Genomic DNA, 12,922 nt, shown 5'->3' with positions numbered 1-12,922 from the left:
GGCACCAAATTCATCTAAGAATTCAGAATATGGGCCAGGAGGCCTATATACAGTGACAAAGTAATATGGCTGATTTTTATTCTTCTGACCTTGGAAATGCGTAATATCCTGAGCAGAGTGGAGAATCAGATGCCCAGACGAGTTATATTTGTGACCCCCAACAGCTAATAAGCTAAACCTAGATTTATAAATAAGAGCAACACTCCCGCCTTGCTTCGCATCATGAGGGACATGACTAAATGTATATGCTGGTGGGCAGGCCTCATTTAATGGGAGGACAGCTGTAGGTTTATGCCAGGATTCAAAAACACTTTTTTTCATGTTGTCATTATGGGGTGTTGTGAGTAGAATTTTAAGAGGAAAAAATTAATTTCATCCATTTTGGAATAAAGCTGCAACATAAAATGTGGAAAGAGTGAAACCCTGTGCACACTTTTCGGATGCACTGTATGTTGATTATTTCATGTTTTTGGATGACCAGGGTTTGCGTTTTCCACCACTAGTGGTAATTTCCCTGTCATGTGTTCAGGTTTCACTCTACACAGCATGTTATCCGTTATGACTGTGAAGCTGTGCAGTCTTAAGAGTGCTACTGTAGGTATCAGTAAGGTGTTGTGTCCTGGTACATGATGTGCTCTGTTGTTGTCGTTGTCAATATTGTTGCTCCTGCTGCCTGCCCAACCTTTCTGGAAGTCCACAGAACTCAACGTAGGTCTCAGCGCCTCTCTCACCTCTAACACTGCATGGCTACTGCCTCTCACATCAGTGATCCTTCCCTTAAGAGGAAGTACGCTGACATCGATCACAACGGAACTGACACTGACACTGAGTTTGATGCCCTCCGATATTCTTCTCATCTCATGACAAGAAAACAATAACAGTTCTTAAAAAAAAAAGAATAGCAGATTCATAATGAAGGTGGTGAGATTTCTATTATTCAACTCCCCAGAAATGAGATCAGGCTTTATTTGCATTCAGAGACTGGGCGTACAGCCCAAGGACTCGCTGAAATCAAACACGATAGTCAGATGCTGAATTATTTAGTAAGCCTTTTAGTCTGCCAGTGACACATTTTAAGACTTATTGTGAAATCTATATCATTATTGTGATTAATTAAAAAAGTAAGACAAGATTGGTGATATTCAAAAACATTATATTTTTCTAATATACGAGGTCTGTTAGAAAAGTAACGGACCTTTTTATTTTTTGCAAAAACTATATGGATTTGAATCACGTGTGATTGCATCAGCCAAGCTTGAACCTTCGTGCACATGTGTGAGTTTTTTCATGCCTGTCGGTTGCGTCATTCGCCTGTGAGCACGGTTTGTGGGAGGAGTGGTCCAGCCCCCTCGGAAGATTTTCATTGTCAGGAAAATGGCTGAGCGACTGTCACTTTGCTGCGTGAAAATTGTGTCAGAAACTGTGAGAGACAGCCAGGTGGAAACCATTCAGAAAATTCAGATGGCTTTCAGTGACGATTCAATGGGCATCACAGAGATTAAGGAGCATTACAACTGGATTAAAGATGGCCCACAGCGGCTGAGGGCGCGCCGCGCTCTGAGCAGCCATCGACAGGCTAAAACGACCAGATCATTTCCAAAGTGAAGGCTGTGCTGATCCAGGACATCGTGTGACTACCAGAGAAATGGCAAGAGAGGTGGACATAGCACTTTTTCGGCACATTACACTGTTACAGGAGCTTTTGTAATGAAAGACGTGCGGCGGAATTCACACGTCAGGACGGAGCCGCGTAATGGTGCAGAACAAAAAGCACCTCCGTGATGGAAGTCTCACGGGACATGCCCAGCTTTTCCACCATTCGGAAGATTCAGACGGCTTTGGGTAGCTTTTCAGTCGAGTGAGTATCCGAGAAATTGTCAAAGAGCTGAGCATATCACATGTCCTGTGAGACCAACACGGAGGTGCTTTCGTTCCGCGCCATTAGCGGCTCCGTGGCGAATTCCTCCGCTCCTGTTTTCATGACAAAATCTCCTTTAACAGTGGAATGTGCTGGAAAAGTGCTGATGTCCACCTTTTCTGCCATTTCTCTGGCCAGACGACGTCCCGGATCAACACAGCCTTCGCTTTGGAAATGATCTGGTCGTTTCAGCCTGTCGATGGCCGCTCGAAGCGCGGCGCGCCCTCAGCCACCGTGGGCCGTCTTTAATCTGGTTGTAATACTCCTTAATCTCTGTGATGCCCATAAGATCTTCACCGAAAGCCATCTGAATTTTCCGAATGGTGTCCACCTGGCTGTCTCTCACAGTTTCTGGAAAAATTTGATGCATTGCTGCTCCAGCCGTTCAGACATTTTCCTCACAATGAAAATCCGACAAGGGGGGAGGACCAGTGCTCACTCAAAGCCTGCTCACAGGCGAATAAGCGACCGACAGGCGTGAAAAAAACTCACCCATGCGCACGAAGGTCCAAGCTTGGCTGATGCAATCACACGTGATTCAAATCCATAAGGTTATTGCAAAAAATAAAAAGGTCCGTTACATTTCTAACAGACCTCGTACTTGCCACACTGTAAAACCCATTAAGTTATTTCAACTCAAACAGTTTGAGGAATTGATTGTCATTTTAGTTTACTTAACTCAAATATTTCAGGCATTAAAAATATTTTAAGTCATTATCTTAATTGCTTTGTCTTGTATGAGCTCATATGACATAATAATGTGCACTGTAAAACCTGATGAGTTAAACTAAGCTAAATGGTTTCAGGAAATGAATCAATTAAGGTTATTTAACTCAAATAATTTCAATATGTACAATTATTGTAACTAATTATACATGTTCAATTAACTTTTTTCAGTCAGTGTATCATACTTAATTTGAATATTTCCACAACTAGCTTATTTGAGTGATTGTCTGCATAAGCTGGCTGAGATGGACAAACTCATTCACCAACAAAATTGCTTTTTTTCTGTCCAAGCCCAACACTGTTACCAGCACAAGCAATAATTTTCTATGCCTGAATTATTTGAGCTATCTAAACGTAAACAATTTTGGGCAATCAGTTTACTCAGAGCATCTGAATTGAACTAATTTATCAGGTTTTAACCACACATATACATTTGGTCATTTACACAGTTTTTGTTGTTCTAGGAGTCTAAGAAATCATATTTGTGTGGAAAGCAAACATTAAATGTCTTCTACTGCAGACTGTTTAATTTGAGGGTAATTATTTGCCAGTGTACAATGTCACTTAAGGAGTGGCATTATCTTCTCAGAGAATCTTTTTCTGTAACAACACAGGCTGAATGAGATGAATAAGATGTCCTTGTTTTGGAAGGCGACGTCTGGGAAATACAGTGGCTTGCACAAGTATTCAGCCCCTTGGTATTTCACATATTTTAATTTGTTTATGGCATTTCAAATACAAAAAGTAAACCAGGCTCCTCAATATAAAAATTTCTAAAATGATCTTCCTTAAACTCAAACTGAAAGTAAATCTCTACAACCTGATATAAATTTATTAAAGATGATGGGTTGCATAAGTAATCAGCCCCTTTGGTACAACCCCTGGCAAAAATTATGGAATCACCAGCCTCGGAGGATGTTCATTCAGTTGTTTAATTTTGTAGAAAAAAAGCAGATCACAGACATGACACAAAACTAAAGTCATTTCAAATGGCAACTTTATGGCTTTAAGAAACACTATAAGAAATCAGGAAAAATAATTGTGGCACTCAGTAACGGTTACTTTTTTAGACCAAGCAGAGGGAAAAAAATATGGACTCACTCAATTCTGAGGAATAAATTATGGAATCACCCTGTAAATTCACATCCCCAAAACTAACACCTGCATCAAATCAGATCTGCTCGTTAGTCCGCATCTAAAAAGGAGTGATCACAACTTGGAGAGTGGACTGACATGAATCATGGCTCCAACACGAGAGATGTCAGTTGAAACAAAGGAGAGGATTATCAAACTCTTAAAAGAGAGTAAATCATCACGCAATGTTGCAAAAGATGTTGGTTGTTCACAGTCAGCTGTGTCTAAACTCTGGACCAAATACAAACAACATGGGAAGGTTGTTAAAGGCAAACATACTGGTAGACCAAGGAAGACATCAAAGCGTCAAGACAGAAAACTTAAAGCAATATGTCTCAAAAATCAAAAATGCACAACAAAACAAATGAGGAACGAATGGGAGGAAACTGGAGTCAACGTCTGTGACCGAACTGTAAGAAACCGCCTAAAGGAAATGGGATTTACATACAGAAAAGCTAAACGAAAGCCATCATTAACACCTAAACAGAAAAAAACAAGGTTACAATGGGCTAAGGAAAAGAAATCGTGGACTGTGGATGACTGGATGAAAGTCATATTCAGTGATGAATCTCGAATCTGCATTGGGCAAGGTGATGATGCTGGAACTTTTGTTTGGTGCCGTTCCAATGAGATTTATAAAGATGACTGCCTGAAGACAACATGTAAATTTCCACAGTCATTGATGATATGGGGCTGCATGTCAGGTAAAGGCACTGGGGAGATGGCTGTCATTACATCATCAATAAATGCACAAGTTTACGTTGATATTTTGGACACTTTTCTGATGTTTAAGGATGATGAAATCATTTTTCAAGAAGATAATGCATCTTGCCATAGAGCAAAAACTGTGAAAACATTCCTTGCAAAAAGACACATAGGGTCAATGTCATGGCATAGGGTTAATATCAACGAGCAGATGTGATTTGATGCAGGTGTTAGTTTTGGGGATGGAAATTTACAGGGTGATTCCATAATTTATTCCTCAGAATTGAGTGAGTCCATATTTTTTTCCTCTGCTTGGTCTAAAAAAGTAACCGTTACTGACTGCCACAATTATTTTTTTCTTGATTTCTTATAGTGTTTCTTAAAGCCAGAAAGTTGTCATTTGAAATGACTTTAGTTTTGTGTCATGTCTGTGATCTGCTTTTTTTTCTACAAAATTAAACAACTGAATGAACATCCTCCGAGGCCGGTGATTCCATAATTTTTGCCAGGGGTTGTATAATACCTGTAAATAATCAGTTTTATTGACAGTTTTCTTCAGACGAGTCAGTGGATGGATACATGAACATTTCCAAGTCACCGAATATGTCTTGGACTTTATTTACATCAGCTATAAAACAATACAAACATTATGGCACTCTATGGTAAATCTGTGTGGAGTAGACAGTTCTCAAAAACTGATAGTGACTGTGCAAGGAGAAGAGTGAGCAAAGCCACCAAGACACCCACGCAACCCAGAAATAGTTATAGGCTTCTGTGGCTGTGACTGGAGAAATTTTGCACAGTGTAAGTTTTGGATTTTGTATCCCCAGTTATACAGCTTCATGATGAAGTGGAGCAGAGGGGGGTTTTCTTAAAAAGAAGACCTGAAAGTTCACCTACAATTTGCCACAAGGTACATCTGAGATGCAACCCTAGATTTGATGTTTTAGTGAAAGAAGACCCTCCTCTGTACCACTTCATCATGAAGCTGTATAACTGGAGATACAAAACGCAGAATTTGCACAATTTCTCCAATCACAGCCACAGAAGCCTAAAACTTCTTCTAGATTGTCTGGGTGTCTTGGTGGCTTTCCTCACTGTTTTCCTACTTGCACAGTCACTCAGTTTTTGAGAACTGTCTACTCCACATAGATTTATCATACAGTGCCATACTTTTTGTATTTCTTCATAACTGATGTAAATAATGTTCAAGACATATTCAGTGATTTGGAAATGTTCATGTATCCATCCCCTGACTTGTCTGAAGAAAACTGGCAATTAAACGGATTATTTACAGGTATTATACCAAAGGGGCTGATTACTTATGCAACCCATAATCTTGGATTTTATATTCTTAATTAATTTAGGTCAAGTTGTAGAGATTTACTTTCAGTATGAGTTTAAGAAAGGTAATTTTAGAAATTTTTACACTGAGAAGCCTGATTTACTTTTTGTATTTGAAATGCCATAAACAAATTAAAATGCGTGAAATACCAAGGGGCTGAATACTTTTGCAAGCCACTGTACTTTAATTCCTTATCTTGGAAATTAGGGAAGGAACACAATGTTTTTAAAGACGTCCCAGTGCAACAAATTCCAAACAGATTTCATAAAAATTCAAAATTCAAAAAAGTGAAAAAGTACAATAATGCCAATAAAGTCAGTTTTTAAAGAAGTCCCTCGATGTTAGTCTGCTCCGGGTGCATTTCTCAGTGTGAAATACAGGGCACGGTGCTTTGTCCCACCACCACCAACAAAATAACTTAAGTGAACAACAGGAAGTGAACCTCACCGGGTCACTGTAAATGTAAACCTTTTCAATAATGAACAAATAATGGTGTTAACCAGTTATTTTTTTTAAACAACGATTCTGTTCTAGAACATAAAAAATATAACGTTTCTGGTTTCATTTTCATTCCTAGCAAAATACCAAAAGTTTCTGGTATTCATTTTCATTCCACGAACCGGTGTTGCCGACCGAACAGTCCCCCTAAAAATCTGTCCCCACTGATGGATGGTTCACCGATTAACACCTCGTTTCTGCTTCAAACTGCACTCCAGTCATCATCTATCTCAGCGACCGATATCTGAAGCTTTTGCACAACAATCATTTCCACATAAATTCAGCATTATTTCATCATAAAAGGCGGCAGAAGCGATCAGAGTGCCGCAGCTAAACGAGCTGCTAGCTGATGCCTTCACTGCGCGTTGGACATTTCAAAGCGTCACGGAATTTCGCCTCGTTTCTACTTAAAACAGCCTTGTTTCTGCTTAAAACTGCCTTTGGAATGATTTAAGAGGTTTTACCTTTATCATCTTATGGTTAATAATCCCATTAATACATTTGATTGCTTTTGATGAAGACACTCTGTCTCAGACGTGCTGCTGTGGTCCGAAATGACGCATGTGCAGATGCAACAGGCGGACTGATTTTTAGGAGAGGACCATTCGGTCCGCGACACCGGTTCAAAGCCTTGATTACAACACTGTCAATCAACAAGATGGCAGGTGAGATGAGGAGCAGTAGAGTGGTGCTGCATTTTTTTAAATATATTTTTATCTTTACAAAATGGATATAAGAAAAAAAATTCCCTCCACAACTAAACATATGTCCAATTCAGGCCCTGAATCGATGTCTAATGAAGCCAGCAGGTGTTTAGACAGCCAGACAATTGACTCAGCAGGTGCTGCTGCTGACACTGGTACTGAACATAGAAAAGCTAATGGGGCTAACAAAGAAACCACAGTGGACTCAGTGATGAAACCTGCTTCTCACAGCAAGCTGCAGTTGTCCACCTTTCGTGTGATCCTCTGTTCACCAGTGCAGCACAGCGCTTGCAGCTGTACTGTACTGGCTGCAGTGAATCCAATTAATGACATGTTCCTTCATGCTGCTGTTGTCAAGCCGATCATGGAGGTGTTCAAGTCACCTATCACAGTCAGACTATAGTGTTGCAAAGCAGTACATTTATAAAGAAATGCAGAAAGCGACAGAGGAGAGAAGAAAAAGTGCACTGCAAAAGACATTTTTCAACTTTCTAAGTTTTTCAGATGATGCTAAGCATTCAGGCACTGACATTTAGTGAATCCACTGCAATGTGTGAGATTTCCTTCTCACACTGCAATGTGTGAGAAGGAAATCTGAGAACTATTTTTATGGAGCATAGGCAGACCGTGCTTCATGGTTGCAAGGTGCATTTAGTTTAGCTGGCCTTTGAGCAAGACCTTACCAAAAAATGCAACACAGAATGGAAAACACTGTCCTGCAAAGATTCAATAGTTGCAGTTATTTTATCCATCCATCCATCCATCCATTTTCCTTCCACTTTATCCGGAGTCGGGTTGTGGGGGCAGCAGCTCAAGCAAAGCCGCCCAGACCTCCCGATCCACACACACCTCCCCCAGCTCCTCCGGGGGAACCCCAAGGTGTTCCCAAGCCAGCCGAGAGATATAGTCCCTCCAGCGTGTCCTGGGTCTTCCCCGGGGCCTCCTCCCAATGGGACGTGCCCGGAACACCTCTCCAGCGAGGCGTCCAGGGGGCATCCGGAAAAGATGCCTGAGCTACCTCAACTGACTCCTTTCGACGTGGAGGAGCAGCGGCTCGACTCCGAGCTCCTCCCGAGTGACCGAACTCCTCACCCTATCTCTAAGGGAGCGCCCAGCCACCCTGCGGAGGAAACTCATCTCGGCCGCTTGTACTCGCAATCTTGTTCTTTCGGTCATGAGCCAAATCTCATGACCATAGGTGAGGATCGGAACGTAGATCGATCGGTAAATCGAGAGCTTTGCCCCCCTACTCAGCTCCACGACGGTCCGATACAGCGACCGCATCACTGCAGATGCTTCATCGATCCATCTATCGATCTCACGCTCCATCCGTCCCTCACTCGTGAACAAGACCCCGAGATACTTAAAGCCCTCCACTTCAGGCAAGGGCACTCCACCGACCTGAAGAGGGCAAAGCACCTTTTTCCGGTTTAGAACCATGGCCTCGGATTTGGAGGTGCTGATTTTCATCCCGGACGCTTCACACGGCTAAACCACCCCAGTGCACGCTGAAGGTCCTGATTTGATGAAATCAAATCAAATCAGCAGTTATTTTAATGGTGAGCAATTCTATCCATTTATTGGATTTTTCATTGACTTTACTGATGGCTCTATTGTGAGTTTTTGTGCACATTTGAGGTGTTTTGTATCTATGTGCATAAATCTGAAACTTTCACATATAAGATATTTTTCACAGTTCTACATGCTGCAGTGATTAATGTAAATTGTAGATGTTATGTTGTGTGTTGATTGGTCTGTCAGTTGAATGGCAGCATCATATGTAAGCTCTGGTAAGATGATGATTTGAGCAATTATGCAGAACAATGAGCTGTAACTATAACTATATTAAGTTATTAAATGTTTTCTTTAATGGATTCCAAATGTGTTATGCATACTGAATATAGAACAAACTGGGTTTTGCTGTTGTACATAGCATGCTACTTGTGCTGGCAGAGTGTGGGGAGATGTATGCTTTAGCATGGTGCTTTGCTGTGCACCGTGTGTCCAGTCAGGCCTCCATACGCTGTGACGTTCCCCTCTACCCCTGATCCCCTGCCGCACAGTTACTGCACAACACTGTACGCATTCAGTGCTCACTCAGGTCAATGAAATTGCTCCAAAACAGAAAACAATCTGCATTATATTTTAATGTCAGTCTGTAATTTTAACTTGGCATCAAAGTGACTGCACAGCCAATTTGACATTGCAACAGAAACAAGTTATGTCAAGATGCAATAAAAAATAAAAACCAAAGCCATCTGTAATTTTTTTAGCAATCTCACTCAGTCACAGCATCATAATTGCTTTGAACATGTTCAGAATTTTTTGGTATTACTTTCAATGTTCTGCAACTGCACTATGAGCACTATGACATGTTTTTTTAGTCACTATTGTAACCACTTGGGTACCAGAAATCAGCAATGGGAGAACGGCTTTGGTTCGTATGCAGTTACAGATGAAAATGACAGTTGACTACGGACATCAATCACGTCCACAATGAATAGGAATTAAAACAATTTTGTGTGGTCCACATTTTTACGGGAACCAAAGTAAATGCACAGTTGTCTGCTGCACTGTTTGCAGTTAGGTGTTTTATTTGCTCATTGTTCCACTAATAATCACCGTTTAGCTGATTTGGACATAATTACCGTTAATTTAAAGTTGACAGTCTGCAATATGACCTTATATGAGTTTGGTAGAAATAGTATTGTGGTAAAAAAAAAAACTTTGTAAATGACCAAACATACATGCCTAACCCTACAGTAGCTGTTACCACATCTAAATCAGTGCCCAACAGTGTCATGTTTCTTGTCATTTTCTTTATTGCTTTGGATGTGTTTCGTTCTGGCACACATCTGTTATCCTCACTAAACCACGCTTACAGATGTGTACACCGCATATACACCTAATGGCACAGTGGCCTGTCAGCTTAGCCTGACAAATTTGCTTCACAGTTTTTTGTTTTTTTTTTAATCATGGAAAAGGACAATGATATCTAGCTCACAACCGACAGTATGCCACCAAACATTTCGGATGCTGTTTTATTGTTTGCGAGTTTGTTTTATAGAAGCATCATTTGATACCACCACAATCAATAAATCCTGCATTTTATGTTTTGTTTGTTTTTATAGAATACAATGTAGCACATTGGATCATAGGGCACATTTTGAAGAACTCTGACCTGTGAATATGTAACAGTTCTTGAATTGCCATTTGCATGGCTTTCATTGGTAGACCACGAAAGGCAAAGCAGAGTATGTCCACACTCATTTGTTGTCTCTCTGCTGCACAATATGCAAACATGCCGTCCCTCCCTTTCTTCCATAAAGGACTTTTTGGGTCAGATGTTCTGCACTCTTGGGGAGATTGTTGGATCACCTGCCAGCCGACTGGAGAAACCACTAGGGTGAGTAAGATGCTCAGCAGTTTATTCACTAAAAAATACCTTTGAGGTTAAATGTTATTGTCAAAAAGAGTTGTTTACTCAAGATTTGAGCCCAAATACAATCAGCAACCTTACAGCCATTTCATGGTTTTAATCACTAAATGGCTTTGACATGCTCTAAAGGACAGAGCTGTTGTAGATTATGCCATGAAAGTGACATTTGAACCCATCTTGAACCAACTGAATGAGTCTGAATCATACTGGAAAAAAATTAGCCAGCTGAACCAGACCTTATCCTTTTATACAGAGAGAGAAATTGTTGGTAAAGCCACAAACAAATTCCTCTGAATGAACACTGTGTGGGAATACTGTGTACTCATGTTCCATTCATCTTGGGTTGTGTGTTTATAAGTTAAGGGCACTTTTCATAATGCAACCAGTGCATGATTTTATAGTAGGGAGAGAGATTTTAGACTTGGTCAGCTAACATTTGGTCAAATATTTAGATTGGCCTTCATCTTCCTGTATTTTATTTATTCATTCATTTATATATTTCTTAAGCATGGCTAGTGGTGTTATTTGGTCTGCTTATCTATCTATAATGCAAGAAATGTCTGTGTGTGTATGTGGCTTGCATATCTCTGACTTTCTGTCAGATCAACCTCAGCTTTCGGCTTGCACATGGCACGATGTTGTGCATCCTTTATTCTGAAATTTTCGGGGGATTAATTTTCAAAACCTTTATTTTGACATTAAACCCTTATTTTTACAACGTAACATTAGTACATTATGAAGAAAATTTGGGGGGTTAGTTTTCAATACCTTTATTTTGACATCATAACATTAGTACTTCCAAAATGGTGCCCTGCGTGGTTTCTCACGACTGTAAGCTAACACTGACCGAGAGCTGCAACTTCAATCTCAGGGTAAAGTGAGAAAACAGACTGCAGGGAATTACTTTTGAGAACAGCAGTCAGTTAAACATGTTCTTTCACATTTGTTTGCAAATAATATCAACTGTGGCTCATTGATGTTACTGGTAGCAAAGTAAAACAAAATCAGATAGTTCATGTTGCTTGCACCATTTCACAAAAAAATGATTAATGGCAGCATCCCATCAAATAGTTTTAGGTGCCCGTCACACATAGCAAGAATACGCCGGAAGCATGCCTGACACAGCAAATATTGCCATAATCTGACACAGTCGGTAGGAAAAGAACCGTGGTCTGCAGTGTCAGAGCACAGATGGACTACCTCGTCCACACCTGTCAGATCACATCCAGAGTGTATGTAGATGACACAGACTACTGTCAGATGGCCACAAAAGGCGCTGCAGACTGCTCGATCTCCAAATGTCTGGGTGGCAGACCAGAGCGCTGTTTTCTGCACGTGCGTGCCATGCACGCATGTGGGGCTGTAATTATCACTCAGCCGTGTGTGTGTGTGTGTGTGTGTGTGTGTATGCATAACGCTGCATGGGCCACTAAGCCTCTGCCACTGGACAGCCTCGCTCCAAAGTTTGCTGGCATTGGGCCAAGCAGTCCATCAAACGGAACACCTTTCCAGGGAACTTTTATTTATCCCTGTTTGCCCACTTCAGGAGTACAACGCAACTTTTGACATCGTAATGGTTGGAATATCACATGGAATTATTTTTTTTATTTTGGGTGAGAGAATTCTAACCGCAGGCTGCTGTCCTGGCTTCATGCCCACGTTTGCGCTGTGAAACACTCCTGGGCCGCTGTTGGAGGTAAGATGCATGTTTATTTATGGTGTAACTGCCTGGCACAAGTTTCATGTTACATCTCCAGAGTTAGAAGGTGAACATTTATTACAGCGTGAGATCCACCCAGCTCCGAGCCTGATGCATGCAATGACACTTTACTGCGCACCACAGAGAGGCGCAGCTGCCCGTGTTCTGATGGAGACAATAGTTGACATTATTTATGTCGTGGATAAATATCTGTACTGTAAGGTCAATTGTGGATATAACAGCTTGTTCAGATTTGCAGCAACGTGTGTGCATTAGCGCATGGAGCTTTCGGTTTGATAGCTGCTGTTCACTTTCACTGTAGATGATAATAATTCAGAATTACTATTGTGATGAAGCATGCCACATACATTTCAACAGTTCCTTTGCGCTCCGGGGGTGGAGCGCAAACTGCGTAACTGCATGTCATACCGGGAGGCTTTGCAGTGCCTGATGTATCTCAAGGTTCCCTCGTACGCGCTGAAATTGTTTCGGATCCCGTTTTGCTACCATCAGAATATGTAAGTTGCGGTTAGATGGTCCTCAGATAACACATGGACCACCGTCGGATAGGTGGCCCATCTCAACCACTGAAATCCAACACCTTTTGGATGTGCACCAGTTCATAAGTCCGATGCCACTCTGCGTGATTCCGTCTGTGTGATGGGGGTATTACTGTGAATGGCATGCTGTCACTGTTCTTTGAGATGGAGTTTAACTTGACAACACCGAAGAGACATTAGCTAAAATCCATTTT

The 12,922-nt window shown here is 41.1% G+C and overlaps 1 protein-coding gene across 2 annotated transcripts in view; it reads left to right on the top strand.

Moving 5' to 3' along the window:
* cpne5b (copine Vb) overlaps window positions 1–12,922 on the top strand; it is a 573,316-nt gene that overhangs the window by 186,125 nt on the left and 374,269 nt on the right. The window contains exons 6-7 of one of the 2 annotated variants that reach the window (XM_034166971.1): window positions 694–708; window positions 10,360–10,436. In XM_034166971.1, the coding sequence (XP_034022862.1) occupies window positions 694–708; window positions 10,360–10,436 (92 nt within the window). The remainder of the gene's footprint in view (window positions 1–693; window positions 709–10,359; window positions 10,437–12,922) is intronic. The other variant, XM_034166972.1, reaches the window with a different exon arrangement.

Source organism: Thalassophryne amazonica, chromosome 3 (assembly GCF_902500255.1).
Source record: "Thalassophryne amazonica chromosome 3, fThaAma1.1, whole genome shotgun sequence".
NCBI lineage: Eukaryota > Metazoa > Chordata > Actinopteri > Batrachoidiformes > Batrachoididae > Thalassophryne > Thalassophryne amazonica.
This window is presented reverse-complemented; position numbering and strand designations above follow the sequence as displayed.